This window comes from Grampus griseus (genome assembly GCF_964374135.1).
Source record: "Grampus griseus genome assembly, chromosome: 18".
NCBI classification, from domain to species: domain Eukaryota; kingdom Metazoa; phylum Chordata; class Mammalia; order Artiodactyla; family Delphinidae; genus Grampus; species Grampus griseus.
The window spans coordinates 30,036,399-30,055,789 of NC_139012.1; the positions used below are offsets into that span (position 1 = coordinate 30,036,399).

The 19,391-nt window shown below is 38.9% G+C and overlaps 1 protein-coding gene and 1 pseudogene across 2 annotated transcripts; both read left to right on the forward strand.

The window, feature by feature from the left end:
* Positions 1-15,445: 15,445 nt before the first annotated feature.
* LOC309836082 (MORF4 family-associated protein 1-like 1) lies at positions 15,446-15,819 on the forward strand (annotated as a pseudogene). Its single transcript has one exon. The product of its transcript is annotated as an MORF4 family-associated protein 1-like 1 (transcript).
* Positions 15,820-17,449: 1,630 nt separating this feature from the next.
* On the forward strand, positions 17,450-19,210 carry LOC309835891 (52 kDa repressor of the inhibitor of the protein kinase; the record flags this gene model as incomplete). The annotated part of the gene is made up of 1 exon (XM_082675622.1): positions 17,450-19,210. The coding sequence occupies one exon, from the start codon at positions 17,450-17,452 to the stop codon at positions 19,208-19,210; it is 1,761 nt and encodes a 586-aa protein (XP_082531748.1).
* Positions 19,211-19,391: the final 181 nt, after the last annotated feature.

Here is a 19,391-nt window from a genome sequence, read left to right on the forward strand (position 1 = left end):
ATAAATAAATAATAAATATTTTAAAACAAAACAAAAAACACTGTTTCCTACTCTTGACTTTTTAGTCATAGGTGTAATAATGTTTCCCCACTGCTGCAAAGCTCTCAGTGCCTCGGCATTCCCTGTCCTCCTCAGTTCTGCCCGCTCCTTGTTACTCCTTTCATTAAAGTCTTATTTGAATTCATCTAGGGTGAATTTGTTTTCTTTCTGGGAACCTGACTTTTATGATAATGTTGTAAAACTAGCCCAGTGCTCTGCATCCTCAAAAGCACTTGTGTCAACAATTTTCTGCTTATGTTAAAGATTCTCATTGAATAACATTGTCACTTGGGGTCCCAAGATTTTGCTTATATTTCAACCAAAGCTGAAAGTTTGCATTTGGTATTTCATACGTGCTAATGATTCTCAAATTTATATCTCTAGCCTAGATCTGTCTCCTAAATTTTATTTATTTAATTTAATTAATTTATTTATTTATGGCTGTGTTGGGTCTTCGTTGCTGTGCGTGGGCTTTCTCTAGTTGCAGCAAGCGGGAACTACTCTTTGTTGCAGCGCGTGGGCTTCTCATTGTGGTGGCTTCTCTTGTTGCGCAGCATGGGCTCTAGGCACATGGGCTTCAGTAGTTGCTACACGTGGGCTCAGTAGTTGTGGTTCGCAGGCTCTAGAGCACAGGCTCACTAGTTGTGGCACACGGGCTTAGTTGCTCCGCGGCATGTGGGATCTTCCTGGACCAGGGCTCAAACCCATGTCCCCTGAGTTGGCAGGCGGATTCTTAACCACTGTGCCACCAGGGAAGTCCTGTCTCCTAAATTTTAGAACCACATGTTCAACTCCTCTGATTTCTCTGCTCTGATATCCCACAGACACTTAAAATTCCAAATGTCCAATTCCAGTTCATCTCCTTGTATGTCCTTTGAGCAACTTTCTCAGCCTGTTCCTGCCTTTATAAAGTTAGGAACCCAGAAACTTATTTATGATTGAATAGTCATGGTCCCTATTAGTCCAGGCTGGCAGTACTTTTGCTAGTACAATTCCCTTAAGAACTTTGGGAGTCTTCTATGTATCAGATGAAAGTTCACTCCATGCTCTAGAAGCCAAAGCCACACTTGTTTTCAAGACACTCTTCTCTTTTTAGACTAATTTACTGCTACTTTCAGATCAGGCTTCTGTGGACCTACATCTTTAAGCTTTTGAGAAGCCATTTTGTTCAGCCCAAGAAAGCACCAATTTAAATTCCTTAGAAGCATTAGAAAAGTGTCTTCTGGCCATAGTTTTGATTTTATCCTTTATCTTTAGGCCATATCTTAATTTGAAAATCTTTTATTTGCTTGAGAATCTGGAAATAAGAGTTTACATTCCAGACTGGCAAATTCTAGCCCCTCTATAATCTCTTTAAATTCTGCTTACATATTGGTCAGTTGTTTTCAGAGCCCATCTCTTTCTTGAAGCTCCTCATACTTCAGCTAGTACAAACACTCTCAGTTTTCTTCCTAGAAATCTCTGCTCAAATCCAAAAGTCCATCAGGTTACTGGGTGGACTATCTTTCAAGTTACTGCAGGTGATAGTTTTACCACTATATTATATGACATGGGTCACTATCTTTTTAGCTTCTGTAGCAGTTTCCTCATCTTTTTTCTAGTCTCCTGCAATCGTTTTCTTGCTATTTCTACTAAAGTTTTCCTTTTCATCTGCCACATGGTCTTGGAATCAATGTCACATATTTTAGAGTTTTATTATGGCATGATCCCAATTCTGTATACTGCATATTTTAGTTGCTTTTCCCTTGCCTGCATTTCTCATGTGAGGATGGCAAGTATGTTTCCAGTGCCTGGACCATAGTAGGTTTTCAATAAATATTACTTCATAAGTAAGTAAATTAGTTCTTAACTGTTAAAGACCCTTTAAATTAAGGTATCATTGTAAAGTTTTATCAAATCTCAATTATCCTAGCAACTGTTACTCTAGTTCAGCTATTTTCTCTAGTATAGTATCTGTTTGAGTACAGCCTGTACAAATACGAGTAATAGCTCTTGTTTGAACCAAAATTCTTCCACCTACAAAGTGTGACCCTATAAAAGATTCTTAATGTTTGTATGACTCAGTTTTATCATTAGTAAAATGAGGAGAATAGCGGTCCTTATCTCATACCATTTTTGTGAGGAACCTTGGTGCAGAGTGATTATTCAACAAATGGTGGCTATTATTATTATTTCATTTTTAGATCCATGCATAGTAAACTTATAACAATGGTTGTTTCCAGAAAGAAAATGGGTATCTGGGGAAAGGAGTGGAAGGGAGACTTACATTTTGCTGATTTACCTTTTTTTGTACCATTCAAACTCTCTACCCTCTACATATATTACCTATTCAAAATAATTATTGGTTTGAAAAATATTACATGTATATTTGTTCATTTTAATCTCTATTATGTTAGTGGCTTGAGTGTTGCATTTTAAACTCAGCAAGGAAAATGTGGAATAATTCATCCATGACAGATTTAAAATAGATTTATTTTTAAGCTTCTTAGGGCCCATTAGAAATAGTAATTAAACAGGAAGAATTTTTACAGGGGGACAGTTTCATTGCAGCATCACTATTGCTTTCAGTTGCAAAGATTTTCATTAGGTTCAAGAGAAAATAGTCAATGATATCAGTTTAAATCCACATAATTCTGAAGAGCATACATGTGAAATTCCACTTAGTGATAAAGGAGTGCATAGTGCAGGAAGTGTTTAATCTCTCCGTACTAATATCTTCATTCAAATATACAATATTTCATAACTTGTGCTTGATTGCATATGCTTGGCTGATGTGGAGCTGTCTGGCCTGAAATCGTGCATTAAATAAATGTTCATTTTAACCCTGTTTCTTTTCATCCCTCAAATAGGTTTTATGACAACAGAGTTTTTCAGAGTTTTTCACTCGAGGCACTTCTGATTTAGGCAGTAAGACAAAAATGGGTATTGTAAAGTTATGAAAAAAGAGAAAAGCTGCTTCCTCCGCAGAAATTTTTAACCTCTGGAGAGATTGGTTCAAGATGGCGGAGTAGAAGGACATGCACTCACTCCATCTTGCGGGAGCACCAGAATCACACCTAACTGCTGAACAATCAAGGACAGGAAGACACTGGAACTCACCCAAAAAGATACCCCACATCAAAAGACAAAGGAGAAGCCACAATGAGATGGTAGGAGGGGCAAAATCACAATAAATCAAATCCCATAACTGCCAGGTGGGTGACTCACAAATTGGAGAACACTTACACCACAGAAGTCCACCCACTGGAAAGAAGTTTCTGAGCCCCACGTCAGGCTTCCCAACCTGGGGGTCCAGCAACGGGAGGAGGAATTCAGGGAGAATCAGACCTTGAAGGCTAGTGGGATTTGATTGCAGGACTTCAACAGGACTGGGGAAACAGAGACTCCAATCTTGGAGGGCACACACAAAGTAGTGTGTGCATCAGAACCCAGAGGAAGGAGCGGTGACCCCATAGGAGACTGAACCAGACCTACCTGCTAGTGTTGGAGGGTCTCCTGCGGTGGGCGGGGAGGGTGGTGGTGCTGGCTGTGGCTCACAATGAGGACAAGGACACTGGCAGCAGAAGTTCTGGGAAGTACTCCTTGGCATTAGGCCTCACAGAGTCCACCATTAGCCCCGCCAAAGAGCCCAGGTAGGCTCCAGTGATGGGTCGCCTCAGGCCGAACAACCAACAGGAAGGGAACCCAGCCCCACCCATCAGCAGACAAGCAGATTAGGGTTTTACTGAGCTCTGCCCACCAGAGCAACAGCCAGCTTTACCCACCACCAGTCCCTCCCAAATTGCACAAGTCTCTTAGATAGCCTCATCCACCAGAGGGCAGACAGCAGAAGCAAGAAGAGCTACAGTCCTGCAGCCTGTGGAACAAAAACCACATTCACAGAAAGGTAGACAAGTTGCAAAGGCAGAGGGCTATGTACCAGATGAATGAACAAGATAAAACACTAGAAAAACAACTAAATGAAGTGGAGATAGGCAACCTTCCAAAAAAAGAATTCAGAATAATGATAGTGAAGATGATCCAGGACCTTGGGAAAAGAATGGAGACAAAGATCGAGAAGGTGCAAGAAATGTTTACCAAAAACCTAGAAGAATTACAGAACAAACAAACAGAAGAATTAAAGAGCAAACAAACAGAGATGAACCATATAATAACTGATATGAAAAATACACTAGAAGAAATTAATAGCAGAATAACTGAGGCAGAGGAAAGGATAAGTGACCTGGAAAACAGAATGGTGGAATTCACTGCCGTGGAACAGAATAAAGAAAAAAGAATGAAAAGAAATGAAGACAGCCTAAGAGACCTCTGGGAGAACATTAAACGCAACAACATTCGCATTATAGGGGTCCCAGAAGGAGAAGAGAGATACAAAGGACTGGAGAGAATATTTGAAGAGATTATAGTCAAAAACTTCCCTGACATGGAAAAGGAAATAGCCACCCAAGTCGAGGAAGTGCAGAGAGTCCCAGGCAGGATAAACCCAAGGAGAAACAGGCTGAGACACATAGTAATCAAATTGTCAAAAAATTAAAGACAAAGAAAAATTATTGAAAGCAGCAAGGGAAAAATGACAAATAACATACAAGGGAACTCCCATAAGGTTAACAGCTAATTTCTCAACAGAAACTCTACAAGCCAGAAGGGAGTGGCATAATATATTTAAAGTGATGAAAGGGAAGAACATACAACCAAGATTACCTGGCGAGAATCTCATTCAGATTTGATGGAGAAATCAAAAGCTTTACAGACAAGCAAAATTAAGAGAATTCAGCACCACCAAACCAGCTCTACAGCAAATGCTAAAGGAATTTCTCTAAGTTGGAAACACAAGAGAAGAAAAGGACCTACAAAAACAAACCCAAAACAATTAAGAAAATGGTCATAGGAACATACATATCGATAATTACCTTAAACATGAATGGATTAAATGCTCCAACCAAAAGACACAGGTTCACTGAATGGATACGAAAACAAGACCATATATATGCTGTCTACAAGAGACCTATTTCAGATGTAGGGACACATACAGACTGAAAGTGAGGAATGGAAAAAGATATTCCATGCAAATGGAAATCAAAGGAAAGCTGGAGTAGCAATACTCATATCAGATAAAATAGACTTTAAAATAAAGAATGTTACAAGAGCCAAGGAGGGACACTACATAATGATCAAGGGATCAATCCAAGAAGAAGATATAACAATTATAAATATATATGCATCCAACATAGGAGCACCTCAATACATAAGGCAACTGCTAACAGCTCTAAAAGAGGAAATCGACTGTAACACAATTATAGTGGGGGACTTTAACACCTCACTAACACCAATGGACAGATCATCCAACAGAAAATTAATAAGGAAACAAAAGCTTTAAATGACACAATAGACCAGATAGATTTAATTGATATTTATAGGCTATTCCATCCAGAAACAGCAGATTACACTTTCTTCTCAAGTGCACATTCTTCTCAAGTGCACATTCGGAACATTCTCCAGGATAGATTACATCTTGGGTCACAAATCAAACCTTGGTAAATTTAAGAAAATTGAAATCATATCAAGCATCTTTTCTGACCACAACACTATGAGATTAGAAATCAGTTACAGGAAAAAAAACGTAAAAAACACAAACACATGGAGACTAAACAATACTTTACTAAATAACCAAGAGATCACTGAAGAAATCAAAGAATACCTAGAGACAAATGACAATGAAAACACGATGATCCAAAACCTATGGATGGAGCAAAAGCAGTCCTAAAGGGAAGTTTACAGCAATACAAGCCTACTTCAAGAAACAAGAAAAATCTCAAATAAACATCTAACCTAACACCTAAAGGAACTAGAAAAAGAAGAACAAACAAAACCCAAAGTTAGTAGAAGGAAATAAGTCATAAAGATCAGAGCAGAAATAAATGAAATAGAAACAAAGAAAATAGCAAAGATCAATAAAACTAAAAGTTGGTTCTTTGAGAAGAGAAACAAAATTGATAAACAATTAGCCAGACTCATCAAGAAAAAGAGGGAGAGGACTCAAATCAATGAAATTAGAAATCAAAAAGGAGAAGTTACCACAGACACTGCAGAAATACAAAGCATCCTAAGAGACTACTACAAGCAACTGTATGCCAATAAAATGGACAACCTGGAAGAAATGGACAAATTCTTAGAAAGGTATAACCTTCCAAGGCTGAACCAGGAAGAAATAGAAAATATGAACAGACCAATCACAAGTAATGAAATTGAAACTGTGATTAAAAATCTTCCAACAAACAAAAGTGCAGGACCAGATGGATTCACGGGTGAATTCTATCAAACATTTAGGGAAGAGATAATAACCATCCTTCTCAAACTCTTCCAAAAAATTGCAGAGGAAGGAACACTCCCGAACTCATTCTATGAGGCCAACATCACCCTGATACCAAAACGAGACAAAGATACTACAAAAAAGAGAAAGTTACAGACCAATATCACTGATGGATATAGATGCAAAACTCCTCAACAAAATACTAGCAAACAGAATCCAACAACATATTAAAAGGATCATACACCATAATCAAGTGGGAATTATCCCAAGGATGCAAGAATTCCTCAACATATGCAAATCAATCAGTGTGATACACCATATTAACAAATTGAAGAATAAAAACCATATAATCATCTCAATAGATGCAGCAAAAGCTTTTGACAAAATTCAACACCCATTTATGATAAAAACTGTCCAGAAAGTGGGCATAGAGGGAACCTCCCTCAACATAATAAAGGCCATCTAGGACAAACCCACAGCAAACATCATTCTCAATGGTGAAAAACTGAAAGCATTTCCTGTAAGATAGGAAAAAGACAATGATGTCCACTCTTACCACTATTATTCAACATAGTTTTGGAAGTCCTAGCCAAGGCAATCAGAGAAGAAAAAGAAATAAAAGGAATACAAATTGGAAAAGAAGAAGTAAAACTGTCACTGTTTGCAGATGACATGATACTATACACAGAGAATGCTACAGATGCTACCAGAAAAGTACTAGAGCTAATCAATGAATTTAGTAAAGTTCCAGGATACAAAATTAATGCACAGAAATTTCTTGCATTCCTATACACTAATGATGAAAAACTTGAAAGGGAAATTAAGGAAACACTCCCATTTACCATTGCAACAAAAAGAATAAAATACCTAGGAATAAAGCTAACTAGGGAGACAAAAGACCCGTATGCAGAAAACTATAAGACACTGATGAAAGAAATTAAAGACGAAACAAACAGATGGAGAGATATACCATGTTCTTGGATTGCAAGAATCAATATTGTGAAAATGACTATACTACCCAAAGCAATCTACAGATTCAATGCAATCCTTATCAAGTTACCAATGGCATTTTTTACAGAACTAGGACAAAAAATCTTAAAATTTGTATGGAGACACAAAAGACCCTGAATAGCCAAAGCAGACTTGAGGGAAAAAAAATGGAGCTGGAGGAATCAGGCTCCTGGACTTCATACTATACTACAAAGCTACAGTAATCAAGACAGTATGGTAGTGGCACAAAAACAGAAATATAGATCAGTGGAACAGGATAGAAAGCACAGAGATAAACCCATGGACCTATGGTCAACTATTCTGTGACAAAGGAAGCAAGGATATATATTGGAGAAAAGACAGTGTCTTCAATAAGTGGTGCTGGGAAAACTGGACAGCTACATGTAAAAGAATGAAATTAGAACACTCCCTAACACTATACACAAAATTAAACTCAAAATGGATTAAAGATGTAAATGTAAGACCGGACAATATATAACTCTTAGAGGAAAAAATAGGAAGAACACTCTTTGACATAAATCACAGCAAGATCTTTTTTGACCCACCTCCTAGAGTAATAGAAATAAAAACGAAAATAAACAAATGGGACCTAATGAAACTTAAAAGCTTTTGCACAGCAAAGGAAACTATAAATAAGATGAAAAGACAACACTCAGAATGGGAGAAAATATTTGCAAACAAATCAGTGGATAAAGGATTAATCTCCATAATATGTAAACAGCTCATGAAGCTCAATATTAAAAAAAAAAAAGACCAATCCAATAAAAAAATGGACAGAAGGTCTAAACAGACAACTCTCCAGAGAAGACATACAGATGGCCAAGAAGCACATGAAAAGCTGCTCAACATCACTAATCATTATAGAAATGCAAATCAAGACTACAATGAGTTATTACCTCATACCAGTTGGAATGGGCATCGTCAGAAAATGTACAAACAAATGCTGGAGAGGGTGTGGAGAAAAGGGAACTCTCTTGCACTGTTGGTGGGAATGTAAATTGATACAGTCACTATGGAGAACATATGGAGGTTACTTAAAAAACTAAAAATAGAATTACCATATGACCCAGCAATCCCACTACTAGGCATATACCCAGAGAAAACCATAATTCAAAAAGACACATGCACCCCAGTGTTCATTGCAGCAGTATTTACAATAGCAGGTCATGGGAGAAACCTAAATGCCCATTGACAGAAGAATGGATAAAGAAGTTGTGGTACATATATACAATGGAATATTACTCAGACATAAAAAGGAACGAAATGGGGTCATTTGTAGAGATGTGGATGGGCCTAGAGACTCTCATACAGAGTGATGTAAGAAAGAGAAAAACAAATTTTGTATATTAACGCATATATGTGGAATCTAGAAAAATGGTACAGATGAACCTGTTTGCAAGGCAGAAATAGAGACATATGTAAAGAACAAACATATGGACACCAAGGGGGGAAAGTCGGGGGGGTTGGAAGGGTGGGATGAATTGGGAGGTTGGGATTGACATATATACACTAATAGGTATAAAATAGGTAACTAATAAGAACCTACTATATAAAAAATAAATAAAGTTAAAAAAAAGACTATGAAAAAAATAATTGATAAGCTGGACTTTATTCAAATTAAAAACTTCTGCTCTACAAAAGATAGTATCAAGAGGATTAGAAGACAAGGAAATGTTTTCTTCAAGGCTGTGAGAAAACAGTTGCCAAAGACACATCTAATAAAGTCTTGTTATGCAAAATACGCAAAGGAACCTGCTATATAAAAAAATAAATACAATAAAATTTAAATATTCCAAAACATTTTTTTAACCTCTGTAAGTAACTGATTCTGTTCTTTGGCATTCAACAGAGCTCTAAACATGTTCATTCACCAGAATTTTATTAGTCACCTTCTCCGTGCCAAGCACTGTGCATTTGATTAGCAATCAGTTGCTATGTATTGTGTTCGTTTTCTACAACATTACTCTCATTACCTGCTTAGTTTGTGCCTCAATTTCCTAATTAAAAAATGTCACTTTTATAATTCTTAATTTATAATTCTGTCAAGAGTATTAAGAAGTAGCACCTATATTTGGGGTGTGGGCTGAAGTAAATCAATAATTACCTCAGGGCTTCCCTGGTGGTGCAGTGGTTGAGATTCCGCCTGCCAATGCAGGGGACACGGGTTCGTGCCCCGGTCCGGGAAGATCCCACATGCCGCAGAGCGGCTAGGCCCATGAGCCATGGCCGCTGAGCCTGCGCATCTGGAGCCTGTGCTCTGCAACGGGAGAGGCCACAACAGTGAGAGGCACGCGTACTGCAAAGAAAAAAAAAATTACCTAAGTTTTTGTGAAGACACCTTAAACATTGTTAAAAGACAAGGTGTGGTTAATTTCTTTGACTATTCTATGAGTGTTTGAAAAAAAAAATCTGTATTCTCTGTTTTTGTTATGTCCAAAAAAAAAATGAGAAACTGGGAGAAATATAGAAAACGTATGCTGAACAAAATGTTACTTTTCCTAATATGGAGAGATTCTATAATTTGGTCCTAGTTTAAAAAAATAGGCAAAAAAATATGATCACCAAGTCCTTCAAAACAATATAGATAATCAATAGATATGAAAACATTCTTCCTTGCTATTCCTTTCTATTGTTTTCCCATTCTTTATCTTCCTGATTTCTGGACTTAACTTTATTCCTTCTTTCCTTATTATTTCCTTGGGTTTTTCCATGTCATTTTTTTCTCTTTTTAGTTAAATTCTTAGTTTATTTGTTTTTATTCGTTCTTTCTTTTATTTTGATAAGTGTACTTTAATCAATACATTTATCTGTAGTCCACAAGTTTTGCCAGAATTCCTTTTTAAACTTAACTCCATATCTTTAAACTTTTCTCTTATAACTTTCTGTTTAACCAGGACTATTCAATACTCTATGTTTCTTACTTTCCAGATATGTGGATTTTTAAACCTGTGTTTTTGATTCCTAGTTTACCTTGAATAATAAAGAGAAAACATGTATATGATAGCAATTCTTTGGAATTTACGGGTTTCCTGGGTGACACAGTGCATAGTCAATTTTAGCTTTCTTCACAGGTGCTCTATAAAAATTTTGTATTCTCTACTCATTTATTCATTACATATATTTAAACTGTTAATTATGTTATCAAAATTTATAAATTTGATTATATTTATTTAATCTTATAGTATATGCGGATGATTTGTTAAAGTCACCAACTGTTTATTTTTCCTGTCATTATTTTAGTTTCTGTTTTATGTAGCTGAGAGCAATTTATTTAGTGTGCATGTGTTTAAAAATAAAATCATCTTCTTAATACTTATGCTGGCAAATATTTCTTCATGACCCCTTTCATTAGCCTTAAATTCTATTTAATCTAACATTGAAACCACGACCCTGATTTTCTTCTCATTCATGTATGCCTGATATATTTTCTGCTATTTATTTTCAATGTTTCTATATCCTTTCTTTTTTAAAAATTTATTTTATTTATTTATTTATTTATTTTTGGCTGCAGTGGGTCTTTGTTGCTGTGCGCGGGCTTCTCATTGAAGGCTTTCTCTAGTTGCGGCGAGTGGTGACTACTCTTCATTGCAGTGCGTGGGCTTCTCATTGCAGTGTCTTGTTGTGGAGCACGGGTTCTAGGCACGTGGGTTCAGTAGTTGTGGCTCATGGGCTCTAGAGCGCAGGCTCAGTAGTTGTGGTGCATGGGCTTAGCTGTTTTGCAGCATGTGGGATCCTCCCAGACTGGGTTCGAACCTGTGTCCCCGGCATTGGCAGGAGGATTCTTAACCACTGCGCCACCAGGGAAGCCATATCCTTTTATTTTCAAAGTGATTCTGTAAACAACACATTCCTGGATCTTTAAGTCTTTATCTTTTGGTCTGTTAGAGTAACTAACTTACATTTATTATAGTTACTGTATGGAGTTACTGTAGCCATACTATTTTAAGTTTTCTAATTATCACAGTTTAATTTTGTTTCCTTTCTTTTCTTTTTATTCCCTTTCCTTTCCTACTGGATAGATCAATATTCTACTAATTTGAAAATCATATATTTTACATCTAGTTTCCTAGCAGCTATCCTTTTTTTATTTCCTCTCTCTTTGTCTCCATCTCCCAAATTTGGGAAACTTTTATTTTTTTTTTAGTATGAAGAGCAAGAGAAACTGACTCTGAGAGCACATAGTATTCCAAATCTTTTCCCTTTGCAAGGTTCTTAGCTTTTGAAACCTGAAAGCTAAGAATGGACTCTTTTGTTATCTGTGTTCTGCTGTGTCCTCATTTCCCTGGATCAGCGAAGATGCAATGCCCTGGCTGCCTGGGCTGGGGGAAGGTCACAGGGAACAAGGAACAATAAGGGGAAAACCCTGATAGTATCTCAAATTGTTATTCAGTCACAAACACTTGTGCTCTGTTTACTATCTCCAGTCAGAACTCCACCATGATTTTGAAGAGGCATTCTATTATTTTCTAGTATTTTATCATTAGCTAGTGGATATATTTAGTACATTTACATGAAATTATATAATTATTTGATGTATCACCTCTGTGATAGTAAAATAACCTCTTAATCTTTAGTTTCTTAAATTCTCATTTGCCATTTATTCAATTCAATTCATTCATTCACTCAGTACTTATTAAGACCCAATTAAGGGTCAGCTATTGTGTTTTCTGCTGGAGGAAAACAGAGCACAAAACAAATAATCCCTTCTCTCAAGATGCTGTCTTTGTGGTGGGGGACACAGACAAACTACCCAGTAATTATAACTGTAATGAGAGCTATAACAGTGAAATGTATTTAAAAAAAGACCCAAGAAGAGAGGGCCCCTAACACTGACTGGGGAAGTAAGAAACAACCTCACAGAAGACATGATTCTTGACTTGGGTCTTGAACAATAGATAAATGTTTCCATAGTGAAAGATGGGGGAAATTCAAGTTGTGGGCATTAGGAAGCAAGAGCAATCGGGGAGAGGAAGAAGCTTAGGAAGCCCCATGAAGACCTGAGCATGTAATGCATCTGGGAATGGAAAGGTTGTCTGGGTGAGGGAGTGGGGGAGTGAAGAGCAGCAAATATAAGACTAGAAAGATTCGTGCTTTGAGCTTTAGGAAATGTATCTTCATTTAAAGATTTTTAAGTGGGAAGAAAAGTAGATATTGGGGGAGGGTACAGAATGGAAGAGAGAGATAGAGAAAACAAGAGAGAGTACATTTGTGCTTGGAAGCAAGGAGACAAGCTAAGAGATTGAGGTGAACCTTTCCAGTCTTATACACTAGCTCAGGCCCTTATACTTCTCATGTATATAGTTTTTAAACTAGGATTTGACTGAATGTTACAACTTCTAATTAATGCTAACAGCATTATAATATTGGGATATTAGAGGAGCACTTTTTAAAAAAATAAGTGTTTACTTTTGGATATCATAGTAGAGGTGGCTACAAGACTATTCAGGAGATGCTTCTTGCAGATTGTTAGAAATGCTTTTCATGAGCATATTCGTTGGCCCTTTTTTGGGCAACAGTGGGGTTGAGAGTGGAAGGGTTGGGGGTCAGAGGATGATTTATTGCCCCACCATTTAGTAAACTCATAGACCTGCATATTCAGTGTAATAGCCAGCAAATATTTAAAATTGTATCATCCTCTTGTCTTTTTCTAAATTCAAGTAATCAAACTATAATTGAACACTTTTTTTATGTGCATGCAATTCTCTAAGCTTCTGCAGGTGATACAATGATGATAAGAAACTAATAGCTTACCATATAGTTCATTCATGCAATAAGTCAAATGTCTAAATGATAATAAAGCAAGTTATATAAGATACAATATATACTGTAGTATAATAACCTTATCGGACAGGATAGGATAGATTTACAACAAGGTAGCAGACAACTCCACAATCCCAGTGGCTTAACAAAGAAAAAAGTTTATTTCCCACTACAAGAAGTGTGCTGTGTGCCTGGGAGGGTCTCCAAGGCAGCTGTCCTCTAGGAACTGGCACAGCATTCTGGACTGCTTCGATCACGAGGAACCTCCATACTGATGTTTCCATAATGACCACTGAAGGGGAAGCGTGGGGATGGACAGCACAAGAGGGCTGGGGCGTTGATTATTGGCAATTAAATGCTTCTACTCAAAGATATGACCCAAGTCACCTCTGGTCACATTTCACTTCCAAAACACTTCTTAGGATCGTGCCTGCCTTCCCATGTGTCAGGATGCAGAGAGGATCAGGTATAGGTAAACAGTAATAATGCTCATTAATGCACAGTAAGCAAAACATCACAAAAAGGTTACAAAGAGAGGGCTAAGGATGTTCCAGAGCAGGAAGCAATCACACTTAGGATGTCATGTAATAAAAGACAATTCTTCTGTGTTTCTGTCAATAAGTAGATGTTTATTGCATCACTTTCTTTCACCAGTAAGAAATGGCCTGCTGGGGCTCCAGATTCATTCCTAGCTCCCAAGCTGGTTGATTTCGTAGAACCCACAAGACTTCCATGCTTTCCCCAGATCTCTGTTCTTTTCTTTCTTTTTTATGGATCTCAGATATGTGGCCTAGGGAAATAGGATCTATATAGGAGTTTCTGGCAAGGTTCTACAAGGTTTCAGTCACATTCGGACAACTTTTCACTACTTTTTTTTTAAAAAAGTATTTATTTATTTATTTTTGGCTGTGTTGGGTCTTCGTTGCTGCGCGAGGGCTTTCTCTAGCTGCAGCCATCGGGGGCTACTCTTCGTTGTGGTGCGTGGGCTTCGCATTGCGGTGGCTTCTCTTGTTGCGGAGGACAAGTCCTAGGCGCGGGGGCTTCAGTAGTTGTGGCACGCAGGCTCAGTAGTTGTGGCTCGTGGGCTCTAGAGCGCAGGCTCATTAGTTGTGGAGCACGGGCTTAGTTGCTCCACGGCATGTGGGATCTTCCCAGACCACTCCGTGTCCCCCGCATTGGCAGGCAGGTTCTTAACCACTGTGCCACCAGGGAAACCCTTCAGTGCTTCTTGAAGACATGGTTCTACTTTGCACAAAAACGTGGTGGTGTGAGTAAACCGAATGAGTGAATCTAACCAATTAATAATGTCTTTATCTTGGAGCTTAAATTCTATCTATAAGGGAGCCATCAGGGTGCACCCAGAAATTCTGCATGGGAATAATGGGAATTGATTGTAGTGATATTACATATAGGATAAAAAATAGTCTCAAGGCTTTATAGACAGTGAGAATACCATTAAAGGAAAAAAAAATGAGAGAGAGAGAGAATGGGAGAGTTTTCATTTTTCCTATGAGCCCTTTGGAGAAAATTGGGAACTTTTTTGTTTGTTTGTTTTTGTTTTTTTTGCGGTACGCGGGCCTCTCACCGCTGTGGCCTCTCCCATTGCGGAGCATAGGCTCCGGACGCGCAGGCTCAGCGGCCATGGCTCACGGGCCCAGCCGCTCCGCAGCATGTGGGATCCTCCCGGACCGGGGCATGAACCCGTGTCGCCTGCATTGGCAGGCGGACTCTCAACCACTGCGCCACCAGGGAAGCCCGAAAATTGGGAACTTTAAGGGTCTTTCCCACTTATTTTTGTTTACCTGTTACCTAACTCTTAATTATAATTTAGTAAGAGTAAAAAGAATGAAAGTCCAATTTGCTAAAAAGAAAAAAGAATACTTCTCTTTCTTCTTTAAAATTAGAATGATTAAATTATCCCTAGAATGTTTTTTGAGTTCCCTGGAAATATATATTACTACATAAAAAAGGGTGCGAAATCTCTACACTAGCTCTGAACTGGGTAAATACAATGAATAAAATGTATTGGCTGCACTAAAAGCTATGACAATTCATGTTTGTCATACCATGTTATATTTTAAAGGGAAATTGGAGTTAAAAATACTTGATCGTGATTCTGTTCACCGCTCTGCAGTTTACATGTGAGGCTGTTTTCTCCCTGAGCAGTGGTGAAGCAAAAGGCGTAAAGAGATACTTTTAAAAAGATAGTTCAGGAACACTATTGACAAGGAGCGTGGGTCGCTTTTGACCCGAGCAGTAACTGCTGATCAGCTGTCCCAGGGCAGGGCGTGAGGGTCGTGTGGTTCTGAAGATGAGGCAGGAAAAATGCGCCCCTTGGACCGGGACAAGGTAGAAGCACCGGCGGAAGTGGAAGTTTTGGGGCCCTAGGAAGATTTGGAGCAGTTCCTGCTTCCAGTCATCCGTGGGGTGCGGGAGGATATGGTGGCTCTCCCACGAGAGTGTACCTGAGGACCAGGAGTAAGTTGTGGAAGATGGATAATATGCTCATGCAGATAGAAATGCAGGTGGAGACCTCGGAGGAGAAAGCCTTGAATCACCTTCAGCATCCCAGTGGGGAAGCTGATGAGAGAGTGCCAGAGTTGTGCCGGAAGGTGGAGGAGAAAGCCAAGGAGATTGCGAAGATGGCAGATTTGATGGTGGAGCTGGTTTGGCAGATAGAGAAAAGCAAATCGTCTTGAAGGAGGGTTGGCTTTCACAGCTGATGGACTCTGGTCCGCTGGTAAGGATGGGCGGATACCTGGAAGAAACTGAAACCGCTCATTTTCTCTATTCAGTTTTTGTATGTTTTTTACTCCCATGTAACAATGTCCCTTAGGGTCAGTGGCTGGTGACCTTGATATGGGTGTAGATTGTGAAATGTATTTGATTCCTAAAAATAACTTTCTTTTGAGAAATACTCTCATAAGGGAAACAGGGCTTAATCAAAACTTGTTTCAGTTTATTTTTGTTACTTTGCAGTGTTTTGGAAATGTTGGGCATGGCCTTGTATTTTGGTGTTATCATGTGACCTGATTGTTTTCTGGAACTTTGGAACACCCGTGTGAAGACTTGGGGTCAGAATCTTCCAACTTTAGAGGTGCAGTGGAAGGCACTACTTGGATGTAGCTGGTGAAGCAATGTAGGAATGAGATTGCTTTGGATAAGACTGGGAAAAACCAAAAGAGAGTTGGAGATGGAAGACAGTGGGCACATGTTATGGAACTTGAATACCTCTGTGAGACAAAGGAGGAGAGCTATGTTTTGTGGCATATTGTCTCGTGTTTATTGTATAACCTGTCAGGTGCGTTTATTTAGACAACCTATCTGACCCTAAACGACAAAGAAGTTTGAATAGGGAATGATGGAGCGCACTTTACTATTGTAATATCCTCACACATTACAGAGGTTTAAGAGTATGGCGTCAAAGAGACAATCTACCAAGAGCCTTGAGAGCCTGGAGAAAGGAAAAGTCATATCAGGGCCCATAAAGTCCCTTCTAGGTCACCAGGGCAGTAGATCTGACTAGGATTTGAGGTCAAAATCAAACATGTAACAAGTGTTCATTTGCCTTGAAAAACAAAGACCTGGCGCCGGCCCTAACGAGCCGGCCGGCCGGCCTGGCTCCCCTCCCCGGCCCCGACGGGCGGGCGGGCTGCCCTGAGGAGGCGGGGAGGGGAGGGCTGGGCCGGCCGGCGGGCAGACAACGATGCCGAACTTCTGCGCGGCCCCCAACTGCACGCGGAAGAGCACGCAGTCGGACCTGGCCTTTTTCAGGTTCCCGCGGGATCCAGCCAGATGCCAGAAGTGGGTGGAGAACTGTAGGAGAGCAGACTTAGAAGATAAAACACCTGATCAACTAAATAAACATTATCGATTGTGTGCCAAACACTTTGAGACTTCTATGATCTGTAGAACTATACATTTTGCAGAGGCATCAGAAAACTAAAGAATGATTGGGTTATTTTATTTCTCAAAATTAATTGAAGCAGATACTTGTGAAGTCATTGGGAGAGCCCTTATAGGACAGTTCTTCGAGATAATGCAATACCAACAATATTTGATCTTACCAGCCATTTGAATAATCCACACAGTAGACACAGAAAACGAATAAAAGAATTGAGTGAAGATGAAATCAGGACACTGAAACAGAAAAAAATTGATGAAACTTCTGAACAGGAACCAAAACATAAGGAAATAAACAACAGCAATGCTCAGAACCCCAGTGCAGAAGAAGGGGGTGAAGAGCAGGATGAAGACATTTTACCTTTAACCCTTGAAGAGAAGGAAAACAAAGAATACTTAAAATCTTTATTTGAAATTTTGATTCTTATGGGAAAACAGAACATACCTCTGGATGGACATGAAGCTGATGAAATCCCAGAAGGTCTCTTTACTCCTGATAACTTTCAAGCACTGCTGGAGTGCCGGATCAATTCTGGTGAAGAGGTTCTGAGAAAGCGCTTTGAGACAACAGCAGTTAACACATTGTTCTGTTCAAAAACACAGCAGAAACAGATGCTAGAGATCTGTGAGAGCTGCATTCGGGAAGAAACCCTCAGGGAAGTGAGAGACTCTCACTTCTTTTCCATCGTCACTGACGACGTGGTGGACATAGCAGGGGAAGAGCACCTGCCTGTGTTGGTGAGGTTTGTTGACGAAGCTCACAACCTGAGAGAGGAATTTGTGGGCTTCCTGCCTTATGAAGCTGATGCAGAAATTTTGGCTGTGAAATTTCACACTACGATAACTGAGAAGTGGGGATTAAACATGGAGTACTGTCGTGGCCAGGCTTACATTGTGTCCAGTGGATTTTCTTCCAAAATGAAAGTTGTTGCTTCTAGACTTTTAGAGAAATATCCCCAAGCTATCTACACACTCTGCTCTTCCTGTGCCTTAAATATGTGGTTGGCAAAATCAGTGCCTGTTATGGGAGTATCTGTCGCGTTAGGAACAATTGAGGAAGTTTGTTCTTTTTTCCATCGATCACCACAACTGCTTTTAGAACTTGACAATGTAATTTCTGTCCTATTTCAGAACAATGAAGAAAGGGGCAAAGAACTGAAGGAAATTTGCCATTCTCAGTGGACAGGCAGGCACGATGCTTTTGAAATCTTAGTGGACCTCCTACAAGCACTTGTTTTATGTTTAGATGGTATAAATAGTGACACAAATGTTAGATGGAATAACTGTATAGCTGGCCGAGCATTTGTACTCTGCAGTGCAGTAACAGATTTTGATTTCATCGTTACCATTGTTGTTCTTAAAAATGTTCTATCTTTTACAAGAGCCTTTGGGAAAAATCTTCAGGGGCAAACTTCTGATGTCTTCTTTGCAGCCAGTAGTTTGACTGCAGTGCTGCATTCACTAAATGAAGTGATGGAAAATATCGAAGTTTATCATGAATTTTGGTTTGAGGAAGCCACAAATTTGGCAGCCAAACTTGATATTCAGATGAAACTCCCAGGGAAATTTCGCAGAGCTCAGCACAGTAACCTGGAATCTCAGCTAACCTCTGAGAGTTACTATAAAGAAACTCTAAGTGTTCCAACAGTGGAACACATTATTCAGGAACTGAAAGATATATTCTCAGAACAACACCTCAAAGCTCTTAAATGCTTATCTCTCGTACCCTCAGTCATGGGACAGCTTAAATTCAATACATCAGAGGAGCATCATGCTGACATGTACAGAAGTGATTTACCTAATCCTGACACACTGTCTGCTGAGCTGCATTGTTGGAGAATCAAGTGGAAACACAGAGGGAAAGATATAGAACTTCCATCCACTATTTATGAAGCCCTTCATCTGCCAGACATCAAGTTTTTTCCTAATGTTTATGCATTGCTGAAGGTCCTGTGTATTCTTCCTGTGATGAAGGTTGAGAATGAACGCTATGAAAATGGACGAAAGCGTCTCAAAGCATACCTGAGGAACACTTTGACAGACCAAAGGTCAAGTAACTTGGCTTTGCTTAACATAAATTTTGATATAAAACACGATTTGGATTTAATGGTGGATACATATATCAAACTCTATACAAGTAAGTCAGAACTTCCTACAGATAATTCAGAAACCATTGAAAATACCTAAGAGACTTTTAACATAGGCTTTCTCTTATATTTGATATTTGAAAAAATCTGTAAGAAATTTGAAAATATCTTACAGAAAAGTTGTAAGGTGTACGTAGGCCACTTAATCACTGAATATCTTGACCTGTAGGCCTCCCTTTGAGTACATTAGTCATTGATAATCTGCCTGTTTAAATGGCCCG